General features: G+C 34.5%; 1 protein-coding gene across 3 annotated transcripts in view; it reads left to right on the forward strand.

Annotated features, from left to right (window-relative positions):
- The window catches only part of LUZP2 (leucine zipper protein 2), a 196,873-nt gene extending 175,718 nt beyond the window's left edge, over positions 1 to 21,155 (forward strand). For all 3 annotated transcript variants that reach the window (XM_069018815.1, XM_069018817.1, XM_069018816.1), the window contains exons 10-12: positions 8,402 to 8,494; positions 19,865 to 19,942; positions 20,557 to 21,155. In XM_069018815.1, coding sequence (XP_068874916.1) covers positions 8,402 to 8,494; positions 19,865 to 19,942; positions 20,557 to 20,661 — 276 coding nt within the window. In that variant the 3' untranslated portion in view covers positions 20,662 to 21,155. The remainder of the gene's footprint in view (positions 1 to 8,401; positions 8,495 to 19,864; positions 19,943 to 20,556) is intronic.
- The last annotated feature ends 374 nt before the right edge of the window (positions 21,156 to 21,529 follow it).

A 21,529-nucleotide genomic window follows, 5' to 3' on the forward strand; every position in this document is an offset into this window, starting at 1 on the left:
CATATTATTTGCACTAATTAATTGATCCTGCATTTTGCCATGCAGTACTTCTGTTTTCTCATTTATGAAATAAGGGGCACTTTACTGCAAAACACAGTAGGTGAGCTCTTTTAAGCATGCTGATTCTTATCAGATCCACACTTTTTCATTGTTCCAAATAAGTTTTGATGTATGATGTGACAAGCAAGAATTAAAAACCAGGAGACAAGATGGAGGCAACATTGCATGAATATTTGCTGTTGTTATTGACATGCAGACATGTTATCAAAACATACCAAATTTGCTTTTTTTTGCTTATCATTTGTCTCTAATGCCTCTTCCTTTTTTTTCTTTTTTTTTTAATATTGCTATGGATGCCCTTTTCCTTACCTGCTTTCTGACATATTGTCCTTATTAGCTGGGGTTGTGGAGGGTTGGTTGTGAGGCGGGGTTTTACTTCATTTTGTTTATTTTAATAAGTAGTACTATCTAGATGATGAATTTTCAGCTACCCCAAGGCTGAAAATTTGCATAGGTCAGTCACATAGTGCTGTATATCTGTCTTTGTAATTCTTCAGCTATTGTGACTGCTAAATTGCTTATGAATGTGGGTTGGTGTTTGCAGGTGGCAGTATAAGTAGGTAGAAAGTATAATATCCAGAACAGTGGGAGTGTTCTGGAGGTACTGAGAGTAGCTGTAGGGGACTCTGCAGTCTTGTTGCATACTCAGGACTATAGTCTTCAAGGTATATTTTCAAATAATTTTTTATACTTTGAAAGGTCTCCTGGATAAAAACTTTTGTGTAATATGTTGCCAGACAGTAATAGAAGACCCTGAAAATCATGGTGAAGTTTATATTCAGAAATAAGACTTGAAGGACACTTTTGTTACTATCAGGCAGAAAAACATAGTAGAGCTATCCTGCCGTTAAAAAAATATTATAAAAATGTTGATAACTAAGTGCTTTTTATCAGATCTGTAACAAAGATAATATTTCACAGAACTGAACTGTTAAATAATTACAGGGCATCAAAAGTAGATGCAGCTTGTACTGCATGCAAAGCCAGTTATTTCTCAAGTTGCCCCAATTTCTTATTTGACTAAGAAAAACAGCAAATTAAAACTTTATTATTGAAATACAAGTGATTAATGATATGCATGCCAGAAGTTTATTACAAAGTCCTTTGAAGGAACAATAATTCAAGAAGGTCTAGATATGCTATGTGGCAAATGTAATTCTTTCCTTGGCCATTTAAAGGTTATTCTGCTTTTCCTTTTATCTAGGTAATATAGGCTCAGGTGTATTTGCTGCAATAAAGTGCCTTGAAACCAATTTAGGAATTATATTTCTATGCTCTTAACTATATCCAACAGCATATTCATGCCTACATAATATAAATAAAGGTTTTAGGACCCAGTTCTCTTGAGATATCTATGCAAAGGATGTCCGTGGACCTTAGCAACACACTATCAGATTAATTATAAAATGACTGGAGCATAACTTTATGATAAGCGAGTGACCCATCTATAGCACCATGAGATCTGAACTCAGGACTCCAATCCTGTAATACACAAACATTTTCTTTAAAGCATGTGCCACGATGGAAAACTAATCGCAGGGAAATGTCAAACAGAAAGGTCATAGAAAAATGCTGTTTGGGGATTAAATAAATAGGGACAAGGAAAGTCTTATAGGAAGACCATCCTTTTTTGTAAAGGCAGTGAGCCTTCTCAGCTTCCACTGAAATTGCTGTGGTTGTGCCTAGGACTTTTCAGGACCAACCCTCAAATTTATTATCAACACCTTTCCCACAGCAGTAAGCTCTCCTCCAAATCCATAATATGTGTTTGGCTCACACATTGCTATATTGTTAGAAGCAGCACTGACTTTAGGCAAATATTTCTATCATTAGCCCAGCTGACTTCAAAGAAAGAAAATTGGGTAGCAATAGAGCATTTCTCTCACCTATAGAAGTCAGAAGACTCCTGATGTAATGTAGCAGCATCTATCTACAGAGTAGTAGAGATCTAATAGGACTTGTTAAATTTTCCAACTGGATTATATGAAGTGTAATTTAGTTGTTGTTTTTTAAGGCACAAGCTTTTGTGTTGGAGAGTATAAAAGTTTGGTAAGAAAGTTTCACAGGTATGAGCGCTTGGCAGAAAGATCTCTGAATGTAGAAACTGAGGATGAGATAGAAATGAAAGCAAGTTTTGATACAGAGTAAAAGATGTTTTGCTGAACCAGTGATCACTGAATAACTGAGAAGGCAAAGGTTGGAGATGAGTTGGAAGGAGATTTTTATGAATAGGAAAAATGTATGTAACTACAAACAAAGACATGGTTTTCACCAAGTAAGTAAGTCTCAAGAAGTGCATAAGTAAATAGAAAACATGTTTTTACCAAAAAGATATCACAGGCAAACAAGAAATGTTGATGTAAGAAGAAGAGAGGTCTGAGAATGTTCCATTGTATGCTTAAATTGTAACTTACTCTTGTGATTGGATAATAATGACTATAATATGGTCATGGTAGCAGCTATGATAGGCTATAGGCAAATATAAAGGTATTGTGTATGGTGCTTATTGGTTGTTGGTTGTATTGAGATACTCAGCAAAGTATATAATAACTTTGTCACTTGAACAGAAAGCAGCTTCAGGTATGCCTACAAGCTGTAGCTGACAGCTGTAGGGCTGGCTCTGGATACCCACTCCCTGAAGTACTGTAACTTCACCTATGCAATAAACAGCTTTCAAGAGAGCCGCCTGAAGTCCAGACATCCTTCATAGACACTTCTCCTATACTTTTGTTTCTTGGTATACACTGAAAAAATTGACGCTTTTCAAAAGATATTTTTCTCCTCTGTAAATATCAGCCAAATGATTAAAGTGAGACAGAAGCTGTAGACAGCTGTAGGAACACCAACCTGGTTACAAACAAAACCCCAACAGATGATTATAGAAAGGAAATACTTTACCAGTTTCACTGGTTGCTCTTATGGAATACAGTGTTGCTGATAGTAAGACTGAAATCTTGTATTGCTTTTTACTGATGAGATGTAATTTCCATTTACATGGCTAATTTTATAGACTTTATTTTATATGTACAAATTTTAGTCTGGTATTTATGTTAGCATATTTTGATTGAATTTGCTATATGAAGAACAGTTTTGTCTATTCTTAGCAAAGGAAAGCCTGTTTGGGTTTTGGCAGAATGATAAGCCAAGTGTGCTTTAAATTCACTTTGCAATTACATCCTCTACAAAAATAGAGCACGTAAACAATAAACTAAATAACTACAGGTAATAAATGAGAAATTATGAAGACACATGATGCAAAATACCTTATATTTTTCATTGTATTACCATAAAGTTACAGAGCACTGGTGCTCTTGTAAATGGTATTCATTTGCAAAATGTTCATGTTCAGTGACCCACAAAGTTGAATAGCTGGATTTTGTGGTGGTGTTATGCTGCAGTGCAATTTCAAGCAATTTTGGAATAACATCTGTTCACAAATTTCAGTAGTTTCTCTTATATTACAGAGTACTTCAACATGGGTGTAGCTGCAGATCTCAGTTCTGTTATCTGCGGAAAATTACAAATATCTTTTTTTTTTTAAGAATCTTTCTTGTAACTGGTCAAAAGTGTGTAGCAGTAGAATTGCCCTGTACACAGCATGCACTTGATTATCCTCTATGGTGATCTATTAATAAATTCCAGACTTATACAGGTTAGTTCTCTTATCAACACACTGTATTAAACCACACTTTAAATTATTTCTTTTCTTTGCTTAGTTTGTTTTTAAGTAGTAAGGAGGCACGTTTTCATGTACTAAGCACTACTTAGAAGAACTTGGATTCTGTTGCGTTGGCCATTGTTGATTAAAATACAATTAGGACTGTAAATGTTTAACCTCACTAGACTACAAAACTGTGTGACATGGGGTTCTATTTAGCAAGAATTTTCCTGAACAGCCAACCTAAACAACTGACTCCAATAATTTCAGGTTTTCATTGTCTCGTATATTTCATACCAACATATGCTATGCAACAAGAAGATGGTGATGTTTTGTCCACAGTTTAATATAAATTATTATTTATGACTTCCACAAGGTTAGTACAAGGGAGATTATTTCTAAATTCTGTTTTCAGTTAGGTAATTTTATCTCTTTCTCTTGTATAATTTTACCAGAACTTTGGTTTGTTTCCTTTCGTTTATTCTTCTCTGAACATATGGCTTAGATATTCCCTCTTTTGTTTGCAGTTAAATAGAAGTAAATACATCATTCTGATTGTTGAAAACTGAGGTACAATGAATCATCACAGAGCTGCTCTTATTGATCCAGAAAAAAAATGGTTGTATACATTTTCACAAGGGTTTTCATGCCCTCACCTGCCTGGAAATATAAATAAGAAACTGCAGTTGTTCCAAGGAAGTGAGGCAACTGAAAGTGTTGGTTTAAGGTTCTATTAGAAAACTGAAATTATCTCAAATATGCAATGCTTTCAAAATAAGCTGTATTAGAAAAAACCAGGAGAATTCAGTGCACAATAACAAACACATGGAACTTCTTTTTATGTGTAGCTAGACATTTTTAGAATTGCTTTAATTGGCATCCATTGCCTATTTAAATGCCCCAGAATAGCCCTCCAGCTATTTCTGTAGAAGAGCACTCCTCTCCTATGAGTCTTTTCTCCTTTACCAGCCCCTTGCCATCCTGGAGGCATTTGGGGGTCAACCTAAATACTAGCTGCCATAGAATAGTTAATGGATTTCCACTCCGTACTGTAAATGCAAATACATTCTGTATATTACTAGTGGAAGGTGACTTATTATTATTTTTATCTTTTGTTTCTGTGCTACCTTCTTATCTCTGAGCACATTTGTGAGTTTGCTGCATGTCATGCCAGACTACTCTAGAAAGGAGTCTTTGCTCTGGTCTTTGACAGAGACTATCATCCTCCTGGTCATAGTAGTTCAGGAAGGACTGTACTGGCTCTCTTATAGAAAGGATGTTCAATTACAGATGAGTTCCTCTGGTTCGAGATGTTAAGGAGCTCGTTTTTTCCCCAAGAAGACTTTAACTAGAAGACTTACTTAGTAGGAAATAGTAAAAATAGTGTTTGAAAACTTCAAGGTATCTTCCTTAGCTCTTGACAATAGCAAAAAAATGTGTTTCTGGACAAACTCCATTATTTCAGTATTTGAAGTTCATCAAAATGGGCCTATCAAGACATTGACCATCATTAGAGGAAAACCATCATGGCTATCATAGAGCTGGGGTTTTTTGGTCCTTGGATATCATGAACTTGTGCTCTGCCAGAAACTGCTTGGTTTGTTTGCTTACATTGAAAATGCTGTGCAATCTTTCTGTTAGATCAGTATGAGTGCCCATTTTTTTTTTTTTAATGTGGATATTGATTGTTAAGAAACCCTTAGTATAGAAAAGATTCATCTGTGAGAGTCTTAGTAGCAGGAAAAAATTGCATTGATGTGACCCATATTGGTGTTGGCAGATCGTCTGGAAAGTAGTCCTGTTCCTAGCACCCTGGCATCTCACATGAAAAACTGCTGGCTACAAAGTAAGGATTGTGCAGTCATGCCCAAAAGTCATGTGAGAAGAAGAAAGAGCCAGTAACACTATTTCTAATACAGGAAATAATTGAGCAACATATCAAAGTCCATAAATCTCTTGAAAGATGGGATTCAGTTGACCTGATTTTGCAGTTTTATTTAGCAGGGAAGATGAGGGTATTACAACAATAGTACACCCTTTGAGAAGAAAAGCTGTTTCATATTAGAAATGAAAAAAATATAAAGCATAACTGACGGAAATTTCAAAGGCATGAAGGAGAACTGAGCTCTTATTTATTCCACTGCAAACTTTGGAAGAGTTCTCAAAGAAATAAGGAGTTTCATTTACTTCTCTTCAATTATTCTGCAAATTTTGCTGCAAGCAAAGCACTCATCAACAGTCTAGTTTCCTCTGCAAGCATATACCTTCAGTACATTTTAAACTATTATTTCAAGTATCTGGAATGCAAAGCTTGGGTTTTAGTCAAGCTTGTAAGGTCTCATCAAGAAGATGCTTCTAAGTTATTTCAAAGAAAAAAAACAAGATAGAAGATTTCATGTTCCTTGAAAAAATATTTGTATTTGAAATCCCTTATTGAAAAGATTTGAGGGCAGTTTAGAACACTTTTAGTAATTTGGGAAGGAGTTCATAATCTTTATCCAAACAATTTCACTCTGGAATACTTGATGTCATTTTTATTACGTAAGATGTCAGTCTAGTAAATAGGCCTCACTCAGATAAGTAATAGCATATTAATTTTTACATAAGAGGTTATTTTTAACAATAAAACATTCTGTTTGCAAGTCTCCCTGTAAGACTCATGCATCATCACCAAGCATATAAGCCTCTAAATTTTTTTTTTTTCATGTAAAAAGTCAGTGTTCATCCTAAAATTTAATAGAATAAAACAGCCTAAATAGATGCAATAAACCCTCTGCTCTTTTGGCCAGAACTCAGATTTAAAGGACCCAGCCAGGGTCTTGCCCTTTGTTCTGCTTTCCTCCTTTGGCCTTTGTGAGAAGTGTGGTGGTGTTTTAAACTTGAACTTAAGACATGCAGATCAGTGTCACCTTGGGGTGATAGTATGGAAAATAATTGAAGATGATGGTTGTGTAATAACTGAAGGGCTGCCATGTCCGTCAATTAGAAAACGGGGAATGAAGCAACCCTGTTCACTGCTCCCAGGTTTGGCTGGTATCTGAGCAGTGCAGCTCTGGTAAGTGATTTTAAATGTTTGTTACACAATCTGATCCTACTGGCTCAGGCAAGCATATAGAAATTTCAAAACCTCATAAAATCTTATATTTTGTTTGGGGAGAGGGAAGAGTTCTAGTATGTAATAATGGACTTCCCTCTTTTTAAAATTAAACAGGAGACAATTGGAAGTTTTCCTGTTTTCCAGTTTCCTAGAAATAGGAAATGCTGTAAACGTCTGAAAATGTGACACTTGGAAAGTACTTTCTAGATGACAACTTACCTAAAATCTCAAACCTCCCCTTGTTCTGTAGAAATGAGTACAATATGCTGAGAAATTGTGTATCATTTGCTAAGGTATAATCTTAAGCAAGAAGCAAATTCTGAAACAAGACACACTATGCACAGGCATTTATTCTTCTTGGTTAATAAGGCTTAAAGCTGTCTGGTTTTGCTGGCATTCCATGGGGATTCACTGACCAGGTAGTCAAGAAATCAAGTGAACATATGCTTTATCAATTATTGAACATATACTTCTTTTATTCAATGGGAAGAAATTTAGGTTTGAAGAACTATAATTTCTTTCAGTCCAAACAGACAGGTCACTCAATACAGGTATTAAATGGCATTTATTATTTAACAAAACAATTACTTATATTGATCTTTTTAACTTGTTTACCTTCACATTACTTCCTCCAGTAGTCAGTTGCTCTATAAAACTAACAAATCCTCATTGTAGAGCGGTTTACCTATTTGAACTATGTGACCTATTTTATTTCAACTATGAATTGAACATCTTTTAATGGTTCAAGTTAAACTGTGAATAGTGACCTGCTTGGTTTTGTTTCTCCTGTTCTCCATCATTTCTGAAAACTTTGTATTAGTAATTCATCTGAATATAAGAGATGTGAGAAAGGTTTCAAAACTTGTGTCTGAAGTTTTAACTTTCCTTTACAGAGAAATTATTATGCTTTGTTTCCTGTCACCATGCCCCTGAAGAGTTTCAATATGTCTTGCAGACAATTTCATGCTCTCAGGATAGTTTCAGTGCATGCTCTTCCTTTTTTGTCCTTTTGAATCTTAAGAGTTGCAGGAAATATTGAAAATTATGCTTAAAACAAGCAACAATTCGGTGGAAGGAAATTCACTGTTTATATAAAGCAATAGCAGAGTGCCTTCCCCATACAGCAGTCCATTTTGAGTGTAAGGAGAGAAAGGCATGAAAAGGAACATGTTTTGCCAGCTTGCAGCTTGGGAGGTCCCAGCAGAGAGAGGCTGTGGACAGATGAGGTAAGCTAAAGCAGTTCATAAACATGTCAACTCACAGCCTCAATCTTCCCCAGAATCCACAAGAGTCAAAGCAATATGAGTTCTGAAAATGCTTTTTTTCCCCTCCTTTGGCATTTAGGTAGAATACCTTGATTATATATATGGAAGTAATCGCTTACAAGGGAATGCTCTAACAAGAATGTATATTAAGACATTCCCTGTATAAAATTTGCTGAAAATGCAGTATATAAAGTAGTTAACAGTTTGCAGTATATGACCTCTTGGTTTTTCATTGTTATCCTGAATTTTCAAATGTGACTTATTTGATATTTTATCTCAAATATATTAACATTTAAATTTTTTTTTTCTTTTATCTTTCAGGTCTGGCAAAATGTCTCAGCAGAGAAAGAGAATTTTCATGTGGCCTTGAAAAAGGAAGAAAATCAAAGCACCCAGGAGTGTGATTCTCAAGATGTAAGAAAGATTAGCTCACCTGAAAAACAGGATCTAATCTAGGCTGTAAGAAAACATGAATACTTTAGGCGACTATCAATGGGACTTTTCCTATTCAAGATGGTACACATATTTTATAAGCCAGCTATATTCTGTATTAAAGTGCTGAGGAGCAAATGCTCTTTGCTGTCAATCTGTGCATATATGTTATCTGGGTTTCTTTTAAAAGCTGCTTAATAGAACTGGTAGGGCTGTTGGCAGGAAGAGCAGTGGTGGAAAGTGTCTCATTTGATGTTTAACCATTCCAAGAATTCATTTGTTCCTGGTTGAAGTGTTGCCTGCATTACAGTGAGATGCAAAAACCTTGTTTACATATCTTCATATTTATTACTAATTTATTTATTTCTAATAATCAGGCACAGCCTTCACAGATGCTTCATTTAATAAAGAAAAACCTTTGGGGAGATGTAGGAGATGACAGCTGAAAGAGTTGAAAGGATGTGATATCATTCACTGACAGTCTAGAAAAGCTCCAAGCTGTGTTTTTCTTATGACAGCTCTGACAGAAAGCTAAATCTGGTGCTTTTACTGAGACAGTACATACAGTCAAACAGCATTGTATGAGCTCTTAACAGAAATCTCAAATGCATGTATTGTGGCTGTAATTATAAAGACACAAATAGAACAGGAAAAAAAGAGGAAAATTGAGCGAGACAGATTTTGTTGAGAGAGTCTGCTCTGACTGTTGAGGATTTTCTGCTCAATAGTCCAAAAAGTATAGTGCTACTTTGACTAATTTGCAGGTGAAATATATATATTGAATATTCAACATATATTGAATATATTGTTATATCTTGAGACTTAACAAAATCCTGTGGAGGTAACTGGGTAGCTTGCTGTTAGTGATCATAGCAGTGTGAAGAAAATTATGGGGAAAAAAATCTTAGATAATTCAGTATACAAAAGATTACTAAAAAAATTATATAGTATCCATTTATTACAAATATGTTAAAAGTTTATTCATTTATAAGTTCCCTCCCTTCTGCCTCATCCTCTAGAGAACAAGGAGAAATTGCATATCAGTAAGAGTGAATAATTTGCCATTGCACATTTCTTAATGTCTAGAAGTAAAGGAAACTTCATTTTGTTAATAAAAATTGAAGGAGGAGAAGGAAAACATGTAAAATTATGAAGTTGGAATGAACTCCATTTATATTATGACTAGAGGTTAGTTATCCCTTGGAAAAGTTATAGAAGGTTTGATGAAACGTAGAATACTTTCAGTAGAGAGTGAAATAATTTTGGCTAAATATTTGCGTAAAGAGTTTCAGAAAGCTCTTTTTTACAGAAGTGAATACATTAAAAGAGAAAAAAAGAAAATAGCTGTTAACATATTTCAAAAATCGAAAGAGTATTTAATTTCTGTATCAAGTACTGTGATGAAAGACACCTAAAAGATTCACTTTTCCATAAAACCAAGGTTTTAGTTATTTAGACTAGATGGTATAGTAGACTAGACTTCTTCTACCAACTGGTATTTCTAGCCATTTAATTAGTTAGCATGGTATGCTGCTTGGTGTGAGAAATTGGTCACTGCGGTGGTGCATCCCCTCTCCCACCCAGGGAAAGTAGATTACTGCAACTGGAGTTAGAAGTGTTCGTGAGTTGAACTGTTTTTCAAGATTCAAGCTAAATTAAAAAGCTAACTCTATTCCCTGCATTTCTCTAAGTAACATTATAATTCAAATAAAAGAAATTAGTCTATATGTCTATATTATCTATTATAGCCTCCATTGTTAAGCTATAATGGAATTAAGTTTTATATCATTTAATCTCTCAGTTATGATATTTTAAGACCAATTCTATATTTATGGGACTCACATTTCCTGTAAATTTTAAATCTTTATGCTTTCTAACTCTGTATTTGCCAAAACCTCCTGCATGGAGGAAAAAAAGTAGTAAAATCAATGAAAGCATACCTTAGGGGTATTCAAATTGACTATGCCTTGCTAGATAATGTTCCTTCTTGTAAAATTAAGCAGGCAATGGTTTTCCCAGTTTTATCTTTCTTCTAAACATGTTGCTGTTACAAATTAATTTTTCTACTGAAAAATGAGCATTATTTAATAGTTCCATCCCGTTCACATTAAAAAAAAAACAATCTAGGACTCACACTAATGCACAAAACACTGTGCTTATGGTGTCTGTTGAAGGAATGTCTTTGACAGCAAAGTTACAAAAAATATTGTGAGGACAACCATATCTCCAAGCAAGGAAGGCATAAATAGTGCTGTATTTATCCAAATCAGAATTTTTTGTGTAATTAAAAAATTTACAAGTACAGAGAGGCATGTTCTCCCTGTATGCATGAGACTTTTATACATATATTTTTTTAATGTATTTTTTAAATATTTTTTTCATATTAAGAGATATAAAAATTCAAGGCCATCATGGGAGAATAAAACATTGGTTTGTCAGAATATCCTGATTTCACTTTAAATACCACAAAGGTAATGAAAATAATAAAAATGAGAAAATGTTCTTGTAAATTGAAGGATTGATTAAAAGAAAGCAATGAAATTTTCAAAGAAAACTAAAGCATTAAATATGTTTTTCATAACAGTTCTAACTATTCTACAAGTCTAAGGTCCATCCTTGTACCCTTTTCTGCTGCGGATTGCTCACAGTGGTGACTATAGTAATTTCCCTGGTTGTTGTGTAAGTTAAAACTATTTTCTTTGTCTTACATACATTGTCCATCTGAACATAGGCTAGCCTGAACATAAAAATAGTGCAGGTGATGACATTGGGCTAGCAACTCTTCATCATCATCATCATCATCATCATTATCATCATTATTATTATCTCACATTAACTGAGAGAGAGAGAGAGAGAAGGAAGAATTCAAATTATTACCTCTGAGAACGGAACTAAAAATGTCTCTTTCCACAATTAACCTTCATATATTGGCATTAGAGATACCACCTTTGGTTCTGAAAGAACTGGAAGGAATTTATTTTCCCAAAGGATCATATTACTTCAGTAATACAAAGCTGCAATTTGTACCTGTGAACACTACCACTTTGAGAAAATTCAACACTGGGGAAGAGTTTTTATTGTATTTTTATCATTAGTTGGCTGTGTGTATTTTTTTCTGAAGTTTTTACAGCTACTTAACCCTCAATGAAGGAAGATTAAGGTTGGATGGCTAAGAACATATGACAGGTTCTAAAGCAGCATTTTCTAAGAAAAATTAGTGAAGATGTACTTAAAACTCTGTTGCTTAGAAACCTAATATTTCAGCAATCCTTTCTCAGAACTTTACAAAGATCCTTTTATTGTGTCTCTTATAAAAAAAATGTTATTTATATTTTGAGAGAATTAGGGTAGTAAAGACTAACTAGAGAAGAACATGCAATCTTACAGATACTAAGGCAAAAAATAAAGCAAAATGGTTAGTTGCTGGTTCCAACCGATGTTTTTAAGTCTTTATGGCTAAGCATCTCTGTCTTGAATTTGTGATCTTTCTGCAATTTTGTATTTATGGGGTTTATGCCTGTTCCCGGTAATTAATGTAGTTTACATTAGAACAAATACAGATGAAGATTTATTGACAAATGGGATACAGACTAGAAAATCTGGAAATTAGACACTGCTGATATTTATCTGTAATGCAATTTGACATGGGACCAGTAATAGCCAGAAGTAGGTAGGATATCCTGTAATACATAATCTGAAATTGATCAAAAACAAAAAAAAATATTAATTTCAATATTCTTGTAAAATTTCCATTATTTAGATTATTTGTACGTGTTCCGGTTTGGCCAAATTTAGAAATATATCCTCTGAGAGAAGGCAGGTTACAACCATCCCTCCCCCACTAGGTTTGGGAAAAAATAAATTTTCCTCAAAGGAAAGTGAAAGAGAAAAGCTATTTATTTAACAAACACACAGGAAAAGGACAATGATGCTAAATAATAAAACCTCTCGCTCTGCTGAGAGAAACCTGGGAAAATGTCAGAGTCCTTTCATAGATCTCTCTCTCTCCCTCCTTGGAGCTGGGGCGGGGTGGTGGGTCCACCTCCAGGGCCAAGGCCTCAGTGGAAATTCCTCCTGATGTGTTCTGATGTTGAAACAGTCCAGCAGAGAAAAAAAGGGAAAAAAAACCAAGTCCCAGGAAAACAAAAGTTCAACTCTCCATCTCTCTCCGGAGAAAGAAAAACGAGCTGAAAAACTGGCCAAAAGCTAGCCGGGTGCTTTCCCCACTCTCGCCCTTCTGCCGCAGCTGAACACAGAGCCATCTCTATCTCTGTGTGACCTTGAAAACATGAAAACAAACTGCTTAGAAAGTTCCCTCGGTTTTGTCTCTCCCCCCCTCTCAGGCTTAGTTTAAAGGCACACAAAGGCCTTTAATAATTAATTTCTGGGCATGGGGCAGCAATAGGGGATACACATCACAAAGTCACCCCAAGACAGTACTTTATTAGATGCATCTTGTCAATACTACTTTTTCTTAGCCTTATCCAGAGATGTTTTCCTATGTCTGGCTCCTGAAAGTCTCTGTGCAGAACCAGAGTTCTGCAGAGCTCTTTCCCCTATATCCCTTCCCTTTTCTGTCTTCCCAAAAGCTTTTGGGATTTTGGCTTTTACAGCAGAATTTACTTTATTCCCTTTTCATATCAAATAATTCTTATGCATGTAACATATCATTTAAAACCACCTATTTGGTATTGCTAAAACATCAAAGAATTTATAAAATTATTCTTTCTTCCCTGTTGTCATCTTAGATTTTTTGTTCTTTGTCTTTGTAGAATCTTCTCTGATAAATAAAAGTGATAGTGCTTTTATTTACTGCCTTAATTTCCTGCAGTAAACAAACACTACATGTTCATTAATCATTCAGTGACAAAGGACATTGAGTAATGGAGCCAAAATTGTACACATTTCTAAGCAACCACAGCATTTTGCTTCATTTGTTAAAATCAGTTTCAGTTGCAGAGCTTTGATCATATTGTACTTTTTGATTGTTTTCCAAAGGGAGTAATAAGAGAAAAAAGTAACCATTGCTATAACAAAATTTCAAACTAATAAAATCCTTAAAGTTAATTTGATTCCATAAATGAGAACTATGAAGGTCATAAGAAGGTACATCATCTGAGTTTAACCATCCCCTTAGTACACCGTGATCTAAAACAGGAGAAGGAAAAACTGCAGAGGTGTCTTCTGAAAAGGTATATGAAGATTTCACATACTTCTTGCTCTATATCTTTCTTGTAAACAGTGAGGATTAAAACAGCTTCCTATACAGATCTGTAACAAATTCATGAGCAAATCTGATAAAATATGTCTTTGAATAAACTGTGAACCTAACTTGGTTAATGACAACTAAGATAACTAGTTTGTCAGCTGACCTAACCACACCATCCTTTTCTCCTGTGTCTGGTTTATTTTCTTCAGAACTAACTCAGTGCTTTCTCCCCCATCACACTCTACGAACATCCTCCATATCTACTTTTTTTGCCCTCTGAAGCCAAAAGCAGTAGTGATGAGAAGGAACACTGAAACTCCAATGTTTGGTCAACTAAATCTGTATGATGCTCTTTAGCAGCAGCAAAATTATTTTCTAACTGCAAAAGCTGTTATAATATCACTTATTTAAACTTGATTTCCTGTCCATTTGTGATTTGATTATTTGACCTTAAATTGTTATGATTTTTTGACCATAAAGCCAGTTCTCACTTGCTGAGTTGGTGCAATGGAAAACTAGTTACATTGTTCAGCTCTTTGCAGATAAAGTTGCATAGTTTAGTAGCCAATGGGCATGCTGAGTTCTAACTGGCTTGTTGAAAATTCTTTTTAAATGAAGATGCACACTTCATTTATCCACCTTTGTCATTTATACATCCAGCCGTGAATCTCTCCAGCTTTGCTGTGTTACTTACTAGCAGAATTGAATTCTCAAATTTTGTCTGCATTACTGATCGAGATGCATATTTTATAACCAGAACACACACAGATACTTTATTAATTGGACTCCATGACAAAAGCAACACAGCATTTCAAGGCATATCCCCCCATCTCAATTTTTCTGTCTTGTAAAATTTCTCACTTACTGTTCTTGATTTTTTTTCATTTTACAAAATGTATGGTTTAAAGCAAAATGCACTTTTATGAAAATTTGATTCTACAAACAAATAGATCATCAATGTGTTTCCTAAACTTTATTTAGACCAAGTAACAAGTGTTCAACATTGCTTAATTTGTTCTGTTTCTCTGCCATATAGAAGAAAATAATAATAAAAATTCTGTTGTGCTTAGTCATAAAAATTAAAAACATTGGTCAAACTAAATTTTAAGGGCATGTTAAGAAACTGTGCAATTTGGAAAGAGTTAGTAACAGTGAAAACAGTGAAATTGTCTGTCCAGCTATCAAACACACTTAAATAAAAGATTTTTTTCTTGTAATCTCTCTTTGGAAAAGGTTTTGCTTTCATACTTAGAATTCTCAGTGCTCTGTTTTAGGGCTTTTAATGTTGAGTCTTCAAATGTTTGATCTTTCTTGATGTTTTATGATAAAAATACTGTATATGTAATTTATTGAATATGTTTATCTTACAAATATGCCCATTATTGCAGATTCTAGGGCAGATGTTCCAGACATACCACTCAGAAAACTTAATGGTGAAGTAATAATTCCTCTACCTAAAAGTATAGAGATTATTCTGTGAAACTGATTTGTTCATGGGTGAAATTTTGAGATCTGTCACTAATGGTTAAATACAACTTCTAAAATTATTATATTTTTTTATTAAAATGAACTAAGGAAGGGGGAGGAAAGAGAGGAGGCAGGGCTCTAAGCATCAGAGAAATCTATCTCTCTGTCTTACTTCACTTCTCTGAGTCATAGAACTACTTCAAGGACTAGTCATCATTAACTGTGTATGTGGACCAAGACTGGCTATGATGGCAAGTGTTGAAGGTTTGTTTCCCAAATCTAGATAAAAGCAGATTGCTTGCCTGGGGACATGCAGATGAAACGAGGATAAAATATAACTGATTGAGAAGTCTCTAGGAACTGAGGAAAATATCTCCAGCAGAATCACTCTTCATCTCTGATGAGCCTATAAATGTGACAGTTTCAGTTAAAGCTTTGAGAAATGTTAAGCTTAGCTTAGGATGAGGAAAGCAATGAAATGTTCAAAATGCACCTTCCAACCTGGTGAAGTTTTTGACCAATGATCAGAGCAAATACTAACTGAGTCTCCAAAACATTAGGAGCTGTGCTTCTGAATGAGATCAGGACTTCTGCCATCCCTGTTCCCCTTGAAACAGGCAATCTCAGGCTCCTTAAAAAAGGAGGCAGAAGAAAATACAGAATAGTTATGGATAAAAGACCTGTTTTTTTCTAAATGCCAATGGCAGGAAATAAACTTCCACAGTTAAGTTAGATTTTGAGAATATTATTAGCTTTTTTCTTTTGTTGTGCTGTCAGTTTCATAAATACAGGAGAGTATTTTTTAATAATCTTGTATGAAAAGTTCATTAGAAGACAGCCTTTCACCATGCACTTTTTAAAATGTTGTGATATTTTAGTCATTCAGTATTTTTTCAGCTAAATCAAAGCATGGTGTGTTGAATTGTCTTACTTTATAGCTTTCAAGGTATTTGGTCTTGCCCACCTATGCCGTGTTTTCTCCCTTTTGATCTGCAGTCCTTATCCACCTGTCAGTTCAGGCGCAAACAAGAAAATAGCCAACATTGGTTGTATTAGTATGTTGACCCTGCATTCACATACTGCCTTTCTGTATTCCTGGAAAGACATTAGCTTATGTACAAAGGGTCATCACCTCGCTATCCTGCTATCATTTAGCTCTGGGTGTTGGAGATTTTTCTTCCTAAAAAATTCTTAGTATGTAGCTTAAGAGCCTGCTTAAACTTCTCTGGAAGCACTAAGAAGAGGGGCAGGCAAAAAAATCATTTTGTATTTATTCCAAACTCATTACATCTGCGTTGAAATATGAGACTGCTCTGCTTCCAGAGATACCTGTGTCTTGTTCAAAGTCTTCAGATGGTGAGAGAAAGGTAGTGCCTCTTCCCTGCCCTCCCTGGAAGCCAGCACAGATTTAAACTTAGCTATGACTAATATTAGAGATCATGTGTAAACAGAACTCTTACAGCTTTCTGCGCAACAGCAGGGGAAATAGTCCATATTGTGAAATGTCATGTTACATTTGGTATGAAAACTAGAACATCCTTAAAGTATTCCTGACAATATTTTAAATTACAACCTGCTCTGTTATGTTGGTACAAGAGGATTCAATGGAGTTGTATTAAGCTAACAGGACTGACTTGAGACCAGGCAGGATTTTTCACTTTCTAAATATTTTCTTCAAAGATGCTTTTACTCTTTTGTTAGCATTTTGTTAGCATTTTATTAACATTTCAGTAATAATCTTTTAAAAAAAAAAAGTTCACTCTTTGGAAGAAAAGCAATTGATCCTTCTCTGATAGAAATGAAGAAAGCTGCTTTTTGCCCAGTTGTGTGTCTCTCTGTTTAAGCATACATTGAGGGACATTTTTTACTGTTGAGTAAAAGTGCACAGGAATGCCTGCTCTTGTCAGAGAACAGAGTTCCTCCCTGACATATGTCCCTGAAATACTGAAATCTTGATTCAAAGCTTGGCGCGATCCCACTATCTCTTCCCGCAGGTACTTCTAAAATCTCATTTCCATAAAATAAAAAAAACACTCTGACAACATTTCAACACCTTTATTTTCCAAAAGCAATTATTTTTGCTTTTTGATAGTTTCTACTATGTCGAGCTCTCATGCTGTCTTTAGTAATTAGTGTACCTCTAATGGGAGGGAATCTGACAGACAGAAGGAGTCACACAGACAAACATACAAAACAATCCATTACTTGTCATAGAGGGAACTAGCAACAATAACGAAAGTTTAATATTTTACTTTCTTTGTCTGTCACCTAAGGTTGTGAAAGATATTCTAGTACATTGGGTTTAATCTTCTCCATTGGTCTTCAGCTGAGGGACAGGAAGATATATGTATTGTGTGTGTTTGTATATTTATATGTTTATATATGCACATATAGGTAGATAAATAGATACATATATAAGCATGTAAATACACACATAGGTGGGTATATATATGTGTGTTTATGTATATGCCTGAGGTTGTATGGGGATGAGATGCAGTTTGGGTTCTGTTAAACCCAGTTTACAGATACAGCAGGAGATTATACTAATACTCATCTGACTCAGTTTAGGAACCAAACTGATAAAAAGCCACAACCAGCGTGTGCGTGTATATATATATGTATGTATGTGTGTGTGTGTGTGTGTGTGTGTGTGTGTGTGTGTGTATACACCTCATCCATAGGAACTGGTTATGATCTTGGCTATTGAACTGTTGTTGACTGATGGCATACTGAAAGTCATTGCTGTTGTTCAATCTGTAATTTATTTGTTAATGATGTACAATGTTTCACAGTGACAATGAATAATTAATTAATATTTTATGCTTTAACAGCATAAAGACATAGGACTTGCTTTCTTTAGAAGAAGTCCCTACTATCTTTCTCCAGCAGTGATCCATATGGTGTGCTACTAAAAAGAAAAGAACTCTGAGTGAACAAATGTGAAATACTACAGACATAAGTCTTTATTGCTCTTTTCCTATCAAGATGGCCTTTGTTATCTGGTCTATGAAAAGAATATGCAAGACTACTCACTTAAAAAGAATTGTTTTTATAATTTTCTTTTATCTTCTCTAAGGCAGACCTGGTTATTTTTTTTCTTCCTTTGCATATGTCTTAAGAATTTGACCTATAGTTTTTTTATGTCAATTAATAGTTTTTGCTTCCTATCTCCTATAAATTATGTTGGTGAAATAGGTTACCTATTTCATTTTTTAATATGCACAGTCAGAGCAAATTCTGTATATGTAAATGATCTTATATTTAATTAGCATTATTTCTGTCCTCTTCATTACACAATTTGCAATACTGTTCATTGTTTGACCTATAGTATCTTTTGTCCTCAAGCTGCTCACCCAGAAGTCATCAAAACCCTCATTTTTTCTGAACATGATTCAGCTTGAAATATTTTTTTTAATCTAGATTAATAGTAAGTAATTTAAATGGATGTTTTGGCAGGACCACACTTAAAAGGTTTTGAAGTATTAGAAGTCCACTAAAAATTGTACTCTGTCATCTGACTTTTTAGTCTTTATCTAAAACATAAACCACATGTTTTTTGTTTGATGTTTTGTTTGATTTTTTTGTCATAGAAGGAGTAGGTGCTTTATCAATAGACTTCATTTTAATCAATACTGCCTTGATTATTCCCTATATTAATCCAACTTTTATTTGCTATTATCTAGAGTGGGAAAATATGAAAAAGAGTTCCCCACATCAAATCCATCTGCATCATCTCAGAGGTTCACTTCAGTACCTTAAACATTACTAAACCCCCCCACTGTTGTGTTGGAAAGTCTTGATGACTTAAAACTTTTAAAAAACCCTGTCATTTTCACTCCATTTAAATGTATCAATTTTAATAGCAAAACAAACAGAGAAATTCCAATGTGAACTCATTTTAGAGTAATGACCAAGTATTATCAATACTTTATTTCATGTTTAAACTTCTTTTCCTATGGCATCATTAATCCTACTGCTGAAGGGACTTTAGTTTAAGGACAGTAGAATTTTTGGTGTTGAGTAAATCTCTGGTTTGATAGCAGGAGATCTCCTTGGTTCAAAAATGTACTTTGTAATTAATTTCATTTATGCTGTGCAACTCTATTTTCCCAGATATTAAAAAGCATATTGGCAAAGAATATAACATTATTCCTTGAATAAAATGACAGCAATTAATGTAACAAGATTTTGTACCTTGAGAGTCATCTGACTTCCCCATTCAGTGACTTTATATTCCCATTCAGGGATTATTATACCTAAGAGATTTAAGAGTTTACACAAGAGAATAATAATAGAAAAGTTCTAACTGTAATGCTGATTTTCAACTGTTCGTTACTATTTCCTCACCCATAAAAGATACTTGTAATTACTTTTCTGTTTCCTAGGACCATTTGCAGGAGTAAACTTTGCTATTGGTGATGAGATTTAAACATGAGGAAAAAAAGCTGGATAAGCATTAAATTTTTAAAGTTGCTGCCACAAGACCATATTGTTAAAGTCTATTACAGGGATGATGGCAGTCTGGGCTAAGCTTAGCTATGAAAAATTTCTTCCATTTCATCAACTAGGCTTAAAAGAAGAACCAGTGATTTTTTTCTTTCTTTCTTTCTTTAGGAAAACTATGACTATTTTAGGAAAAAATATGAAGTAGTTATCTCTGACATTTGTTTTGACAGGTTGCCAAGACATGTTTGGGAAATCGTATTGATTCAACATCTCGTTTGAAGGCAGCAGAAACAGAGACAAGCTTTCAGGTATTCTCTTTCAGAGTAATTGTTGGGGTTTTACTAAAAGGTCTTGTGAAACATGCAATTACTTGAAGTACACATTCTTCACCAAGTTCTGTCTCAAAACAGAAGACTACTTAGTTCAGACTGACTGCATCTGATTGCAGTGCATCTGTTCAAAATGCTTTCTGGCTGGTAACAATTTGAAAACTATTGAATATTTGAAGAACTAGTAGTCAAATTACTTAGTAGTCAAATGACTTAATTTGATAGTGTGATGTCTATAGCCCTGGAAGCAGCAGCAGGAAGAGATTTCCAAAATAATTAGATATATATATATATATGTATACCTGTTATATATATCATATGCAATTATATGAAGCGGTATGCAGCATCAGACTTGTATGGTTTTGCAATGTAGAGGTTGTTCAATATGCTTCCTTTAATAGAGAGCAGAACCCTTTCCTAGGCGAGTATTATATTCTGCTGCAGCAGTTTATGACTGGTACATCAGTTTAATAGAAATACAGCTCTATGTGCACTATTGCCATGGATTTTTAACATACTTTTTTTTATTTTTGCTTATGTATATATCTAGTCTATACACAATGTTTACACAGATGCTGTTTTCACCTCTACAGAAATTGCACAGCCCTCCATGGACTAAACCTGAAGATAAAAAATCACCTGAAAAGAATAAGAAAAAATATGAAGAATCAGTTAGTACACAAGAAAAAAGACTCTAAATGCTACTAATCTACATTGAAAAATGTCAATCACTTGCTTCCATCCTCATATTCTGTTTGCAAAAAGGCATGAAATGTTCCAGGTTTCTAAAGCATGCATTTTTCACTATTTTATGAATGTTTGTAAATTAGTCTAGAGTAGACCAATTAGTACCTTTCAGCAATAATCCAAAATGGATGTTTGAAGAAATGCTTTGTAATGCAGTCCAGTTTTTGAATTCTTGTTCTATCTTATCAGTAATTGTATACTCTAAATTACCTTCTTTGTAAACAAGAGTCATTCTGAAGTATTTTCTCAGTCTGTTCTGTTTCATGTAACTTAATGGCAGATTGGGTTTTTAAATTAAGATTAAGGGGCAGTCAGTGTGTGTGGGGAGAAAATATCTATGTAACCATATTTGAAGTACAATTCCTAAGTGCAACTGTCAAAAGGGAACTGTGAGTGGGGGTCCATAATTCCATTTCAAATCTACTTACACAATAAAAGATGTTTATTTTGGTGAGGGGTTTTTCTCACTGCTATCTTATCTAGTCAATTTTTAAACACTGAAGAGCTAACAGAATTGGGAGCTTAAGGGATGGTGATAGAGAGGATCATTACTTTGGGGATTCAAGCAAAAATTTTTGCAGGTGGTACTGAGTTACAGTTTCATAGCTTGCTTGGATGGCAGCCATGGGAAGTCAGTTTCATCCCTTATATTTGTGCTGATCTCAAAACGATAAATTATACTTTAAAGGGTAAAGCCCTATTTTGTCTACTACAGTTGGCCTTTGATCACTTTCTCCTTGGTCACATACTCTATGACAAGAAAGCAGAAAGAAAGGGAGGAGAAGGAAGAGATAATGTTTTTGCTTGTTTGTGTCATTA

The sequence above is a fragment of the Aphelocoma coerulescens genome, chromosome 5 (genome assembly GCF_041296385.1).
Source record: "Aphelocoma coerulescens isolate FSJ_1873_10779 chromosome 5, UR_Acoe_1.0, whole genome shotgun sequence".
Classification (NCBI taxonomy): domain Eukaryota; kingdom Metazoa; phylum Chordata; class Aves; order Passeriformes; family Corvidae; genus Aphelocoma; species Aphelocoma coerulescens.